General features: G+C 50.9%; 1 protein-coding gene across 1 annotated transcript in view; it reads right to left on the bottom strand.

The window, feature by feature from the left end:
- Positions 1–1,664: 1,664 nt before the first annotated feature.
- MGLL (monoglyceride lipase) overlaps positions 1,665–16,395 on the bottom strand; it is a gene marked incomplete at its 5' end in the record, with an annotated part of 52,301 nt that continues 37,570 nt past the window's right edge. The window contains 5 exon segments of the mRNA XM_080625501.1: positions 1,665–5,038; positions 5,895–6,110; positions 8,564–8,653; positions 11,775–11,885; positions 13,323–13,459. Of these exon segments, the coding sequence (XP_080481627.1) occupies positions 4,913–5,038; positions 5,895–6,110; positions 8,564–8,653; positions 11,775–11,885; positions 13,323–13,459 (680 nt within the window). The 3' untranslated portion in view covers positions 1,665–4,912.

Genomic DNA, 16,395 nt, shown 5'->3' with positions numbered 1-16,395 from the left:
ATTCCTGGAGCGTTTCCATCCACTGAAGAGCTTCCTCCGGAGGGAAGGGGAATTAATCCTGTGTCTGTCTCTCCCTCTCGAGCGGTGGCCAGGGGAAGGCCGGTGTTCTGGCTGCTCCTCTTGGGAGCCGTGGGCTCTGTGGTGTTTGCTCGTAGACGTGGCTGTTTGCTTCAGTAAGGAGAGCAGTGGGAAGGTCGGCGGCAGCTCCCCATCAAATGGAGAAAAGAGAGCATCCCTTGACAAGCTGAGAGAGCCTCTGTGCCCCAAGGAGACTCCTTGTGCTTAAGCGTGGAGAGAAGAGAAAACAACTGCTCAAAACTCCCACTTTCTGGGTGGGCATCAGTGGCTGTGGTCAGGCTGCAGCACAGGGTGCAGTAGTGCTGGTCTCTGATGGTGGTACTTACACGACCCCGTTATCTCCATCCCCCTGTGGTGCAGATGTGCCCAAGGCCAAGCATGAATGGTCCCTGCTCACCCCCCCAGCAGCTCTGGAGTGAATTAAAGCCCATTTCTCCCTCCTCCCATGCTCTGTACATCCCCACTGATCCCTGCCAGCAGCAGGCGCAGCCGAAGCTGCAGTTTCTGTGCTGAGCAGATCTCCTGCACTGTAATTCCTCCTTGCTCGCCGGAGCCGCAGCTCTTGGCTCCTCTCCGGTGCCTGGGCCTCCCTGGGTGATGGGCTCCATGGTGCGGGGGCCTGGCCTCATCCCATTGGGATGACACCCTCATCCCATGCCCTGTGGTGGAGAGGGCTCCTCACCATGGCTCTGCCCTGGCTCCTGCTTCACCATCGGCTGGATCCCACCTTGTGCCAGAGCCAGCTTTGGATAGCACAAGACGGAGCTCAGGCTGGGGAGAGGCAAAGGCAGGAAGAGGCAGGAAGAGGGATCCCGCAGGCTGGCAGGATCAGGATGGAAGCACATGGTAAAACCAAAAGGCCACCCATGGCTGTGACAGCAGGGATGTCCCCTCCCTCCCAGGCTCTGTCCCTGTCCCAGTGCCCTCAAAGCTGTGAACAGCTTCATTAAAGTTTATAAAATTTATATATATATATATTTATATAAAATTTATATTTATGAAATTTATACATATATTTTAATATAAAATTTATATGTACATTTTTACATAAAATTTAAACAAACCCTAAAATCCTGGTTTTGGCTGGACCAGGGGCTCCTACTGCAGCAAACCCCGCTCCCAGCCCTCTCTGTAGTCACAACAGGAGGCAAAAGGTAGGATTTAACCATCTGCTGCTCCTGGGCACGGTGCAGATGCTTCTGTTTGAACTGAGGACAGCTCAGGACCAACATCGTATTTAAGGGGCTTACAAAAGCAGGGGAACCAGGTCTCAATGGTCTCAATGGAGGCTGAGCTCGCCTGGTGCTCTGTGCTCCAGCTCTGACTCCTGTTTGAGGGGGAAGCACTTGGGCCATGGAATGGGTTTTGTTTCCTTTCCTATTTGTATTTAAAGTCGGCTGTATAATTCTATATAGAATCAGCTAGGGCTGATTTGGTTTTAAAGTCAGCTATAACTTAAGAAAGCAAAGCAAGCCTCTGTTCAGAAAACATAACTTTATTATTAGTTGCAATATACATTGTATTCCTTTAAGAATCCTAAACTTGTATATGCTTTTTTTCCCATTGAAAATACATGTGTATGTATATATGTTTTTATATATGTATATATATATAAATGTAATTTATTGAACTGGAACACGATGGGACAAGAGAGACGAGCTCAGAAATCACTTGGCAAAGTAAATGCCATCTCCGTGGGTCTGTGCTGGATGTGCTAAGGGGGGTGGTATAAAAAGAACAGGCCAGATAGAAAGAGTGATGGGTTTGGGCAGTGGGGAAGGGTCCCAGTGCTGCAGAGGTGATATGTACAGTAGTTAACATTGCTATTGCTCAGTCGTGGGTGCCACCTCTTCTCAAAGGCAGGCGGGTCCGCACAGCATCATTCATAAGGCCGGCTGTGCTCCCTGCAGATGGTCCCTGCCCTTGGGAACAGGGAGCGCAGTTCCCTTGGCAGCAGCTCTGCTCCGTGCTAATCTGGTTAGAGGAGGAAGAATCCCTCCGGGGCATGGGGAAACCAAAGAGGGCCAATATAAAGTGGCTTCTATGCAGGTGAAGGGGTCAGCAACAGCAGTGAGAGCTGCCTCCGGATGCGTTTCCCTGCGCTAACGTCCTCAGAAGGTAACTCTTCAGCTGAGAGTGGCACCAGCCCCTGCTGTGCCTTGGGGCTGGTTTGGACTTTTCTTTGCTGTTCTTTCAGCTTTTTGCTTGTTAACCTGGTTTCCAAAGAGCTTCCCCGGCCACACGGCACTGCTGAGCTCAGCGGGGCAGAGGGAGAAGCCTTCCCCGCATCAACCTGACTGGTTTCCTTCTGTGTCTCCTGTATGCGTCTGAGCTGCGGATGGTTCCTGGCTGAGAGGACACCTTTGAGCAAGGCACTGACCGCCGGCTTCCCTCTGCCTGAAGCCAGGTCGGAGGGAGCAGACGGGCCCTGACCTTCCTGTGGAGGGTCGCTGCCCTCCCCGCTACAAAGTGCTTGTCGGCTCGGAAGGGATGGGGAGAGCGTGGGCACTGATTTCCTCCTCCTGACTTGCCCTGGAAAAGTGCTTTCAGGAATCCCATCCTCATCCTGCTGCTACCCCCGCAGCGCCTGGCACCGCTGGGCCCCGCCTGCTTGGTTCCCTTTCCAGCTGAAGGAGCAGGTGAGGTTTATCACCACTTTATCACCACTGCAGTGCTCCTCCTCCTGCCATCTTTCCCCAGCAGCATCTGGCAAGGAGGGATCTTGCCCAGGGAAAAGAAGGTGCATGGAGCCAGGCTGCTGGAGGATGCGGAGCAGGGGACCTGCATCGCCTCCTGCCCACAGCCAGTGTCACCAGTGGCTGGGGAGAGCAGCTGATTGCACTGGAATCATATTTGAATCGAAAGCTGGTGTTTCGGGGGGAATTACAGCTCATTTCTCTCTTTAGAGACGAGAAAATACAAGTGCCTGGATCAACCTCTATGAAGAACTTCCCTCAGGGCAATTCCAAGGACATAACCTGCATTCACACATCCTTCATCCATCCACGCTGCTGGGACCAAGCCCTGACTCTGACTGTTATTGCACAGAGGTCCCTTTCCTGACTCTATCCACAGCTGGGTTCAAAGGGGTAAAAGGTGGGTGATGCCCTGACACTGTCACGGGTGGGATCCAGCCCTGGGGATGCAGCTCAGGACACGCTGATGGATCCAGGCTGCCAGGGAAGGCAACAAGGGGCTGGTTTGTCACTGGGGGATGCCCTGTTCTCATAGTGCAACATTCACAGGTGTTTTCTTCTTGCAGAACTGGAGGGAGAGGCACAGGTTAAACCCCTTCCCTCTGGCCAGTGCCAAGAAGTGTATTCATAGTTAGGGCCATCGCCCTGGACAAACTGGCCAGCACAGTCCCACCGTGATCACTGCACAGCTTGTGCTGTATCTGCTCCATAAACTGAGTCTAAAGCCTTTCCCTTCACCCTGCTGTGACCACAGACACGGGCAGCTCTAGGATTTGGCTTCTCTTCACCCCTGTCCACAAGCAGCTCATACACCAGTGTCCCCGGATGCCCCCAGTTACAGCAAGGCAGAGATTGGATGGATGCTCTATGCTCTGCCTCCAGCTCCCCACCTTGCTGAAGGGATCAGTGATCCCCCCCAGAGGAGGTTGTGCTGCTCAGGAGGAGATGGGGATGCGCTTGGATGGGATCTCTGCTCATGCTGGGGAGCTCCTGCTAAACCGGTGGACCATGAGGACACCCACTGCTAATCCCTACCTACCAGCTGCTCTGCGCTTCCCTCCAGCATTACCTTCAGGACATTTTCCAACTGATGAAGGAAAACAACAGATTATGACTGTAAAGTTATGGTGAAAGGACTGGGTCCTGGTAGGACAACATTATTCCTTGCCAAGAGAAAGAACAATTGACTCTTTCTTTAGACTCTCCTCTCATTCCTTCCCAGCTCTATATACGTCATATATTATATTACTCTATTCTCTCATAACTTTGACTTCACTCTTTCAGTTTCAGTAGCGCAAGTGATTAATTCCAAAGGAAAAGGGGAAAATAAGGGAAAACAGGAGAAAAAGCAGCCCCATTAAATATTTACAGAATAGTTCATCGTGCGGAGGAGATGAGGTTTGGCACGGGGAAAAGCCTGGGTTTTGAATGTGCCAAGCGGGGTTGATCCCACATTCCTCCTCTCCCCTCTGGGATCCTGCCCTGATCATTAAAACTAAGGAGCTGTTCACTGCCTTTCCCCAGTGCAAACTTGCAGAGGACGTGCAGGGCGGTGGGGAGGCTGCCTTTGGGCTCCTGGTAAAGGCAGCATCCAAAGGGATCTAACCTTGGGAAGCAGCCTTTCACCTTGAGGGAGCCATCAGCTCCCACTCCAGTCTCTCCTCGTGACCCACACCTTGGGTGCTGCTCTCCTCTCAAGGACCATGGCTTTTAAGGTACTGGATGGTGGGGATGGGGAAGGGACTTTGTGCACCTGGAATCAAACCATGAAGTGGAAGGTGGTGACTTCTTTAACATAGCAAAAGTTATTGCAGTATAAATGCACCCCTGTCACCCAGCGCAAGCAGAGAAGGGGAAGTGGTGGAGGAAGGCTGGTGGGTGAGGAGCACTTCAGTAGTCACCCAACCTGGGAAGCTCCGAGCGCTGCTCCCACAGCATCCATTCTCCAGATGAGGCCCATGGCCATTTACATCAGCAGATGATGCTCCACCCTGTGCCTCTCCCCCCACCCTCCCTTAGCTGTGCATGATAGAGCATCCCAAGAGTTCCTCCACTGTAGGCCTTCTGCAGAGAGCATTCTATTAAGCCAAGCATCTACTCCCAGAAAACCCCAGTGAGAGCTGCAAACCCCATTGCTCTCAAGCCTGGCTGGCTTCCCCAGCGGCCGAGACCTTCTGGCTAATCCATGTTAGTATTTCTGTGAAGACAGAGGTAGAGACCTCGGGCAGCTCTTTGTGGAGGGCATGGTAGGCTTCCTCATAGACCTGCAACAGGGAGAGAGCAGGGATTAGCAGAGGCAAAAGTCATCCGCATGAACAAACCAGCCTTAGGTCCCCTTGTCAGCACCTGCAGGTCCAGTGTGTCTTGCCCACACCTCAGCAGGGTTTTCTCCCCGATGGAGCAGGTTATGGAATGAAGAGACACTGCTGGTGGCACAGTAAAGCATCAGCATTGCCACTCGCCATCCGTGTGTTACCCAGCACCCTGCTGCCCTTTAGCCTCGCATCCCAGCCCCATCCATTTCTTGCTTCTTATCCCACTAAGGAGGAGGAAATCCTTATCATGCCCTTGGATTTAAAGGACAATGGGGATGTTCCCATCATGCCTTGTGCGATTTTACTCTTTTCATGTCCAGAGTGTCCAGTTACTTTTCCAGTGACAAAAGCTTGCCCCTGGTCTCCCTGTCTCTCTTTCAGACTCTTTCATGTGCTAACAATTGGTTAATCAGACGTGGCTCCCTTGAGCAGATGTGAAGTGCCTTTTGTCGTGCAGCTTTGGAAGGGCCCCTGTACCTTTACACGCTGGAGCACAAGGTAAGGTTGGTGCTCACGGAGTTGCCATTGCTCAGAAGAGCTTTTGGGGTCAGCACTTTACCTGCCTATGAGCCTTGCTGTATGTGTACACCAAGATGCCTCATGTCCAAGGCACTCAATCACTGCTGGCTCAGGTCTTGGGATCACAGCCCGGCTGTGGCTGGTGGAAGGTGCCCAGGAAAGGCTGTATTTGGGCTCAGCAGTGCATCAACCCTGCTTTGCCTCCAGGCTCCCTGCCCCTCACTGCCATGAGGCTCAGGCCAACACTTACACGCCAGTACCCTAAAACCCAAGAAACCCAGCTGACCTTGAGCGTTTTGTCCTGACTTTGCACTGTTTCCATCAGGAAATAGGACCCTTTGATGTCGCAGAGCTTGTCGGAAGAGCCGTGTAGCACCAGGATGGGCAAAGTCAGCTTGGGCAGAGCTCGCTCAATTCTGGCAATGGCATTCATCAGCTGGATGACGAAGGAGACCTTCATACCACCGTGGTAGACCAAGGGATCGGATGTGTAGGACTCCATCTGGCAGCGACAGAAAGGTAAGTTGAGGTTAGCAATACTTCAGGCAGGGAGGACAAAGCCTGGAGGTGAGGAGGCTCTTCCTTGTGCTTGGACAGGCATTTCCTGCTCTGTCAGGACATCCTGCCATCAAAGTCAAGGTCAGGGTCTTACTGTGGCCACCCAGAGCTGCTCACACAACCTGGCTTGCTCCTTGCTGTGTGTTTCTCTCTTCCATCACTGGAAAACATTCAAGCCAAAGCCCTTTCTGCAGGCAAACAATCAGTGTCGTAGACTGTTCCCATGGGGGCACCTGCCCGTGTTTTAACCCTCTGCCACGTCCTTCTGTCATTCAGATGTGACATCTCTTCTGCAGAGGGTTCTTGGTACTTGGTAGGCTGATGCTCCCCAGATCCTCATCCTGGACCGTGGCTACACCTACAGACACTGACACCTCTGACTGCAAAGGGCTCTTGTGCTGAGGGGTCCCCTCCAGGTACCGAGGCAGGCAACGATGGACGAGGCGGTGGGCAATAAAGCAGCCCGCAAGCGGCTCAGCCCTGCCGTGCTGGGCAGGATTGGGCGCCGCAGGAACAGGCAGTTCTGCCGCGGGCAGAGCACAGGCAATGTTTGTCCACTGCTCAGGGCTGGCCCACACAGGCGCTGCCAGCACGCTCCAATGCGGGGCTGGCACTGGCAGATGTGCATGGAAATACCGGTTATTTATAGGAGAGCTGGAGCCAGCTCCTCCCTCCCGCCCCGCAGCACATTGAGGCTCTCTTGCTGCATGTGCCTGGCCCAGTGGGCCCACGGGAGGGAGGGGAGCCATGAGGACACCGCAGGGATATGTAGCACAGCACAAACATGCACAGCATCACCTGCCTGGTCCCACCGAGAAGCCAGAAAGGCTTTGGCGTGCATTCTGTATCCACCTCCCTGTGAGATGAGTGTCAGGGCAGCAGAGGACAGGTAGGGACGGTGACAGGACAAGGAGGAATGGCTTTAATGACAAACATCTTTGTGTAGATGATGGGAGGCGGAAAATAATAGCCCATTGTCAACCTGGTTGGATCAGGACTGATGGGGAGTATCCTGTTGCTAGTGGATGAACAGGAATCCTTGTCAGTGTTGACGTGCATGGGGTGAGTGCAAAGCAGCAGCTTGCTGGGGAAAGAGGGAATGATAGGGAATGGGTTTTATATCCTGCAAGCTATGAACTGCAGGGAAGGCTCTGCAGGGGTTAGCACTACAGCTTCTCTTTCTGTAATGCTAAGACATAAGCAATCATCAGGGCTCCTGCTGCATTACATTCCCCTGCTTAGGGTCTGCATCTTCCCTTTGCATTTTGCAGAGCAGTAAACTCATTATCAAGTAATTGCAGCCTCATCCTAAGGGGTTCCCACCCCTGTGATGTTATTCCTCCTTGGAATAACAGGACTGGGGTTTAAAGGTTGCTTCTTGCTCTCTTTGTGTCTCTTGCTACAGCAAGCAGATCAAACAAACATCTCCATAGCATCCTGTGCTTCAGTCCCTGCAGCCCGAGGACAGCCTGCTGGGAGCACAGATTCATCAGGAAATTCTTGGACGATGTCCCAAAAAATACTTCTAGAGAATAGAAAGTTGGTCTGGCAGGAGAATGCGCTTGACACATAAATAATGGATGTTCCCAGCACATGGTGTGCTTTGAAGCTGTGCGTCTTGAGTCCAGGAGGAGGGTGAAGTGTGTGTTGGAGGCAGAGGACCGAGATGCTCTGATGTCCTCAGTAATACCCAGAGCCCCAAACCCATGTGTTTGAAGATGGTCAGGACAGTGCTTTACATCACAACCTACGCTGCTATCAGCCGTGTATACGCTTGTAGGTGTGGAGGCAGCACAGGAAGTGGGGTTTGGTGTCTCATTTTGAAGGCTGCTCTGTTAAAAGCAGCCTCTAATGAAGCAGACCTATGTTTTTATCCACTGCAAAAGGCTTTCCTTGCTCTGTGGGAGGGGCAGAGGGAAAACAATGCTCAAAGGAAGCTCTTGAGACTTGGAGCCCCACAGCACAGAGGAAGCAGCAGCAGCAAATATTTAGGTAGGAAGACAACACAACAACATGTATTATAAACTGGCCAGTGGTTGCTGTGGTGATTCCTAACATCACCCTAACATGTCCTGGTTCCTGGAAGAGCTGGGGTTTGCCACTGCAGTGAGTGGTGGTGGTGCAGCAGTGACAAACCTGGCTTTAAACCACAACCATAGCACAGGTTGCTGTTACGTCTTGTACCCTGAGTGGGTGCAAGGCAAACTGAAGGATAGAATAGCGACGGCCACAGTATTCTCCTGTGTGCAATCAGTGCCGCTGGCTTCAGAGATGTTTCACCTTGCTGCACCAGCACAGATCTTGCCTTCAAGCGTTAGTAAAACACTTGTTGGTTTGGGGTGGTTTTGGACAAGGTACCAACCGTGCAGTGACTTTCAATGGCATCAAGGTTCTCACCTCCTTCTTGTTGCGGGATATTGCATTTGGATCTATCGATCCCAGCGACAGGTTTGGGAGAACCAAGTTGAGCACTTTCGCTGCAAAAACCTGTGGGAGAGGAAAGCAAAGCAGTTCAAGGGCTTGTGAGAGCAAGAGGGGTAACGGAGAGGGTGAGGCTCTGGGCTCATGGGAATCAGCACGAAGGCAAAAGAGCTGAGAAATGGCAACTGACACTGGAGAAAGATCTGTCCCATGCTTAAAGCATCCTAAAGAGAAAGCGTACTTCAGGTACTTTGCCTTTTTCTCTTTCTCAAGTTAACTTCTCCAAGGCCTCAGTTAAGCACTTTGATAGGAAAAAGCCATTTCCAGCCCTCGGAAAGGCTGGGGTTTGTTGGTTTTATTGCCCTTTCCTCGCTGCCCCAGCTCTGATTTCAGGCTGCGGCGCATAAGTGATGCTTGGTGTGATTTGCAGTAGTTGCCTAGGCTGCAGTCTTCTTGATAAGCATATTCACTGGGGAGCCTGCAAATAAACAGCAGCAAAATGTGCCTGCATTGGCTAAGGAAACCCAGGGCTCGCTTGTCTCCTGGGAACGCAACAAAAGCCTTCAGCAGGCTGGGAACCACTGGCAAGAAGAAAGGGTAAGGCCTTTTGTTTCAATAGCGCTACAAGCACGTTGCTACCAGGTTCTGCTCTGATCCTTGAATGCTGTCTTTAATGAAGTGATCAGCACTTAAGTCATAAAACGCACCATTAGTGTTTGTTGGTCTGCTTTATGGCCCTCCCTGTTCCCAGCTGCCCCTTGCAGGGAGGCTGTCACGCATGGTCTCTGGTTCTGCTGGTGCGCAATCACTTCTGGAGCGGTCCCTGACGTTGCAGATCACAGATGAGAGATGACAGAGTAATTATAATATTAAAGGAATAAAGCGAGGTTGAAGTCAAACTCATTGGGGAGTGAAAAGCAATAAAAGCTCACAAGGAGGTTTGGGAACACGTGCCCCTTGACTGGAAGTGGAACTTCAAGCTGACTTCATGACTTTTTGTGTTAGTTTAACTAATGGAACATGAGGCACAGTGTAGACACTTTTCTTCCACATTGCAATGAAAAAGGGGGAAGGCAGCAAGACCTCTCTCCAATTGGATTTGCAACTGGATGTTTCTATCCAGACACAGGGCACCGATGAGGCTGCAAAGAGGAGAATCTGATTTCCCCGCACATAGGCTGGGCTGGTGGGGCAGAGGGAAGGTGTTTCTCAGGCAGACTGAAGGATTCAGTGTGGAGCTGGCTGCTGTTGTTGTTGCCTTGAGCCCTCATTTGTTTAGGCCAAGGTAAATTCTTGCTCAGCTGGAAACTTCCCCAGCAAAGGGATGAATGCAACAGTCCTTGGGAAACAGCCCAGGGCCGAGGATCGTACCAGTTCCAAGGGGAAACCAAAGCCTTTGTGCCTCAGAGGAACAAACACCAATGAAACGGGGTTTGGCTTTCAGAGGAAGAAACAGCGCACAAGCATTTGATGTGATTTATGGGAAAACGGGGCTTACACAGGAATACTCGGCCTGTTTCACGCCTTCCTCTTGCAAATACCTTTGCAATGCCGGGACTGATTCAAACTAGATTTGACAGAGCAGGGATAATATAAAGATGAATTAATTTTTTATCAGTTTTGAGGTGCAGCAACAGATTTGAAAGAGAAAGCAGCTCAGCGTGCACTTGTATTGCTGTGTGCGAGAGGCTCTCTAGGAAAGAGACCGTATGAACACCTCAGAAATACTTCAGTTAGAGACTGGGATTTCCTACACTGACACAAAGCAACAATCTGGTGCAGTAATACCAGTTCCCAGCGAACTGGTGAGTCCTTATTTCAGGAAGGGTTTAGCATCTTCCTCTAGAAGAAGGAAAATCTTTCCCTATTTTCCTTGTCTTGACCAGAAACAGAGGGTAAATCACTGCGAATCACTCAGATTCAGACCCTCCTTTTTGTTCTTGGTATTTATTCTTCTCTTTCCAAACCAAGGAATAACAGAGGCACTTATGGAACCCTTATGCTGGGTCAGGTATAGCCTCACCTGTGAAGAGTCAGCTCCCAGCCTCCTAAAACCCCCTGCTGGTGCTCTGACTCCTATTTAAATGAGTTTCCCCAGATAGGATGGCTTCAGGATTCACTTTTCCCCTCTGGAAAGTAGGTGGGACTGAGGGGGAGGCACTCGGAAGGGAAGTATCCATCAGCATCCAGGTGGTGCAGATCTCATCTGGGCTTTCCATTTTAAAGCTAGGGGTCTTAACGCCTTTCCTTCTGTGGAGGAGGGAGGTGGCTCCAAAGCACCTTTTGGTGCTTGTAGTGATTGGTGAGGTCAGTTGATGGCATTGGTGACAGCAGAAGGTGTGACAGGATTATACTGAGGCAATCTGTTCCTTTCACTCCAAAGGGGAAAAAAACCCAGGAGAAATAGTTTAGAAGTAGATAAAAACAAGAGGGAGAAGAGCCAAGAGAGAAAGGATAAAGGAATGAGCCCTGTGGGAATGAGATGTCTGTCCTTCCTGCTGGCTTAGCTGGTCCTTCCCTTCGCTTCCAGCTCCTTTTAGGAATGTTGCTTATCCTTTTAAAGCTCCAGAAGGGAGGGGAGAGCTGAGGGTCAGCTCCCTGCAGAGCCTCCCTGGGGAAGGGCAAACCGGAGGGAGGGAAAGCCTCAATGCAAACCGAAGGAGATGGGTCTGCACAAGAACCGGCTGTGGTACCAAGCCGAATGGGGTGCTGCTGGGGTAGCGATGCTTTAGCTGGAAGGCTCCTTCGAGGCTCAAGAAGGATTCCTGGGATCCAAGAGCTTTAGTTTTGTTTCGAAAGTGGTCATCCCCCAAACACCAAAAATAACCTTGGCCTGACTTGCCTGTGTTGCGACTGTACCAGGCTCTGCATGAGTCAGGAAGAAAGCCGTAGGAGAGGAAGGGGAAGGATGGCACCGTGTGGGCTGCCGCAGGGTGTGCTGAAGAAAGCACAGGCTGCTCCCACCTCCCGAGGCAGCATCCCTACCCCACTCGCTCTTAAATAAGTTGTTCTTATTTCGGCACAGGTTCAGGATTCACTTCCCCTTTGCAAAGCAAGTGGGGAAAGCACTCAGAAGTGACTGGCATGCAGGAGGAGCAGAGCTCTGGCGTTTTAAGGCTAGAGGTGTCAATGTGTTTCCTCCGGTGGAAGAGCAAGGTGACCACGTGCAACATGGGTTTGCTCTTACCTTGATGGGAGTGGCGACTTCTGGGCTGGCTACCACTAAAGGAGAGATTAACAGCATGCCTGAAAACTCACTGGGTCTCTCGCTGACAGTCAGGATGGAGATGGCTCCCCCCTGCAATGCAAAGGAACAGCCCACAGCTCAATACAGGTGTCAACACCTTTGTACAGCAATCCTGGTACTGGAAGGGGTTTAGTCCAAACAAGCACATTCTCTCTGCCCAGTGAGAGTGCACTGTGAGCAGTGAGGAAGGCTGCAGGAGTAGGGGCACTGGAGTGTCAGGGTTTTATGGGGGAGAAGACACCTGGCTTCTGTTCCCACACTATAAACCCTCCCATCACACTGAACTCAACTCTCTATGCAATGTCCATCAGCTCCATAGGATGCCTTCTGTCCTCCTCAGTGAAAAGGACTAAGAAGAAATGTCTCAAGTGGTCGTTCAGGTGAGACTATCAGTGTGATAGACTGGTGTTGCATTGGGATGATTCTGTGGAGCGGGGCTCCATGCTTGAGGCTCTGGTAACCTGGGCAACAGCAAAGCCATCCCAAAATCCTCACTAATCACTGTTAGTTCAATGTTTTCCTCCTCAGTGTCCCCAGCCCCACAGCGCTGTGCCCAGTGAGCACCCATCCCCTGGTTCAGAGCTGAGCGCTGGCCAGGCTGAGCCCTCCTGCACGAGGACAGGGCTGATGGGGATGGACAGGACCTGGCTGGCTTCCTCAGGAAAGTCCGCAGAGGATTAGTTGTCAAGGGGAATGTTTGGTGAACTTCCACCCTGCCGGAGAACCAGGGGCTTCTTAACTGCAATGGCAGCGAGAAGCATCCCAAAGACCTCGCTGGGAAATTAGCTCATTGTTAGCGCAGCTTTGGAGCACCTGGGAGCATGCCATGCCTTCTTATGCAAGAACACTTGTTTATCTGAGCATGGGCTGAATCCCAGAGTACTCATTCGTTTTCTTCTCCTTTGGGAAGGCAGGGAGAGCAGATCGATGACATCAGTGGGAATACTGCTAGCTTGAATAAAGGGATTTGGCCTGTGCTGTCAGAAGCAGACTTCAGATCTGTTCACCAAATCAGTGCCTTTGTTTTAGCAGCCCTAATCCCTCGTACATTTCCCTCTTAGGTTGTTGAATAGAATGAGGCTACAGGGTATTTTCGTGTTTGATCCCCTAGCTGCTCACAGAGCTTTGGAAGGCTTAACCTCCTGGTTACTGGGGAAAATGAAAGGAGAAGGCTAATGCTGCAGGGATGTGGTGGGACTTAGCGTATACCCCATGTGAATGAAAGGTCCTATTAAAAAGTAGACCCATTGTTGAAAATGGCACTAATTAGGACCATGATCCGGGTAGAAAAGTTAAGGATTGACTGTACTCCAGCTGGATCTCATGGGGTAAGGCAAGCTGGCAGTGAATGAAGCGGAAAGGAAGGTTGCTTGTGGCTTTGTTCTTCCTGCTGTGGGCTGTGTTCTTTACTTCCTGCCATCCACAAGAACACCCCCGTGCTATGGCACGTGTCCTGGTGCTGTGGGAGGGATAGGGGATGGTGCTTACCATGGAGTGCCCCAGGATGAGAACGGGCAGCTCGGGGTGCTCTTTCTTCATGAGATCAATGTGCTGCAAGCTGTCCCTGATGAAGACGTGGAAATCTGAGACAACCATACGATCACCCTCGCTCTGCCCATGGCCAACTGTAGGGGAAGAGCAGAGCACGCATCTAAGTCATTCAAAGCAGTGGTTGCAATAAGGGAGGGTTTTAACAGAATCATGCCTCTTGGACTGTTAGTGTCCTCGCTTGACCTCCTCCTGCAGTCATCACTCAACAGAAAGAGTGCTGCAGGAGTACAAAGGAAGCTGCACAGAGCGGTTTAAAAGCACCGTCCTGTCCATGGCCTGATTAAAGGAAACCTTAAATTCCCCTGTGTTCCTGCCTGCTCTTCCAAACTAAGAGTGCAGATCTAATCCCTTTGCACCCATCAGTATCAGCGTGAGGAGAGCAGAGGGGCTGTCTTGCCTTGCTGTAGAGGTGGTGGGTCACTGCATCCTGGGAAAGGGGGTTTTTCCTCAGGGAGCATAGCTGCTGGAGTCTGAGGGCTCACTGTACAGCAGTAACTGCTGCATAGAGTCTTGGCAAGACACAGAAATATTCCAAACACTAGATATGGAGCTATAAACTTCATGGGCCGTTGACACAGCCTTTTCCAGTGCATGGGTGTGCAGGAGCTTTGCAGAGTCCTGCCTTTCCTCCTGCCACCCTGGAGCACTGGGTGGGCTGGAAACCTTCCCTGCTAGGAGGTGAAGTGCTCTCAGCAGAGGAGGACAAGGGACGGAGGTTGCACCAGCCTCCAACAGTGGGTAAGTACCTAAACAAGAGCTAATGCAAACTGTGCCACACCTGGGCACTGTTAGCTGGTTCTGTAGCTGGGTATTATCTTGTCTGATCAAAGGGAAGGGAAAGACTAAAACGGGAGCTGGTGGGTTGCTATGGGAACAGTGGCATTCCTGGCAGAGCAGGAGCCAGCATCGCCACCAACACAGTCCCAGGCAATTTTGAGCTTGCAAAGGCTTGAAATTAATAACCACCCTGGGGAAGCAGTTTGCATGTTCACCTGGGCACACATACATGCTGTTATCTACCACAAATAGGATTCTTACAGTCTCCTTGCTCGTTGTTGGTCCACGAAGGTTGTTAAGGAAAACTGTGAATAGGAAAACACATCCCATTCATATGGGATAGGGCATTAGGGAGTTTCAGACATCTCCCTCCTGCTGCATGCCTCCCTAGGCCTTCTCCAGTGGGCACTTATGCATACTTCAAGGCACAAAGGAACAATGATTTGTCCAAGGATGTGAAGTGCCTGATAATTGTTCTCCTGCTGGACAGTACCCCTGCTAGTGAGCAGCGAAGAAAAGCCTCGCCGACCCAGCCCGAAAGGTACAGATCTGCTGGCAATAGTCGTAACAGAAGAAACCCGTGTGTCTGAACTTGATGTTCCTGTAAGCCTGCCTATAAGCAGGCAGAACTGCTAATAAAAAGCTGGACTAAAGACACTCCATCTAAGAAACACTGAGCTGCAGACTTGTCCTTCTTTTGTCCTGCCAGGTGCTCTCCAGAGCTGGGAACACTGCAATGAGCCACGCTGGCTGCCAGGTAAACCCAGAGATGTCATGCTGTCTATTATAAATGGCATGGTACCGGTTCTGCTTTCCATGCATACACCCCAATCCCTGCCAAAATGTGATCCGGCAAGTGGATCCACCCTGGCTCAGTGACCAGAAACAAATCAAAGAGCCAATTCAGATGCAAATTGTAATAGTCTTAAGAAGCCATGTACATGCTAGTGGGTCTATTAACTTTAAAGTGCTTGTTATTGCAGACGGAAAGTGAGCCTTCCCTAACTTTTCTACTGTCCATTCCACTCATTTTGTGGACCGTAAATGTTACCTCCCTATTATTTAAATCTCAAATCTGGCAGGTTAATATGAGTTAAAGAGCCCAGAGAGAGGAGCATTTCTCTTAGCAAATCTCTGCACTTCCAACTCTTTTTCTCCTGCGATGCTTGCACTTGTTTCTAGTCTCTCTTCAGTGTCTGTGTGAGACAGCTGAGCAAGCAGAAATAGCAAACCAGGTCTGTGTAGGGGCCATGATTCCCTCTGTGGAGCTGTGAGGCTCTGCTCTATTTCTGGATGAGACAGAGACAGCTCTAGGAAGCCTCCTTGGTCCTCAGCATGGAGCAAATCCCCCGCTCTTACCACATACCAATGATACTGCTTGTAACAGCCAGAGTTAGGACTGTGGGAGCCAAGAAATACCTGTGCAATAGCTGGGACAAGCATCTCCCTGGATTGCTGCAGGGCTTGGGGGTTTTTATTAGTAACTTAATGAACCCACCTTTTGACCCTGCTTTTAACTCTTAAATCACTGTTTGCCACCCAGGTGGCCCAGAGCAATGGTTGAGGAGCAGTTTGTCTGCGTGCATGGTAAAGGAAGGCCCTGCATGTCTTTGCTGTGATACCATCCCACTCCCTTGCACAAGGTTAGCTGGCTGGCATTGCTAAGTTCTATTCTTTATATTTTACTGTTTTTCCCTCTTCCCCTCCAAGAAACCAGAGAATTCTCCACCAGAGAATGAGTTTATTGCAAGTTTGGATCTCCCAGCTGAGAAAGCTTTGGGGTGAGGAACTAAGACCTCTTCTATTAGATGAAAGATACGCACAACCAAGCATCAATACAGTCAAGAATATTGACATGTTTTTCTCTTTTGCCTTTAGAGGTATTAAGAATGAAAGGTGAGGTTCAGCCCTGATGTAAAGCTATTTGCTTCGGGTTTTGCTGGGAATGAATCTGACATAATGGTTCCACAGTGCCAGTGGTGAGGCAAGTGGGTGCAAGAAGAGGGGAACTGCCTGCACCCAGGAACTGGAACTAACCACATCCAAAGGAGACCATAGAGAAGTGTCATGAGAATCACAGCCCTGTGAATTCCTCATCACAACACTTCCCCTGGGGCCCCTGCTTTAAACAGGGCAATGTGAGGTCACAACCATGAGATGCTCCTCTCTAAAGAGCTGCGGTTGCCGGCGCACGTCCACATGGCACACTGGGTTTCCTGTCTACGTGGCTTCG

The sequence above is a fragment of the Psittacula echo genome (genome assembly GCF_963264785.1).
Source record: "Psittacula echo genome assembly, chromosome: 9".
Classification (NCBI taxonomy): Eukaryota; Metazoa; Chordata; class Aves; order Psittaciformes; family Psittacidae; genus Psittacula; species Psittacula echo.
The sequence above is the reverse complement of the archived record's forward strand: the minus strand, read 5'-3'. Positions and strand labels throughout refer to the sequence as shown.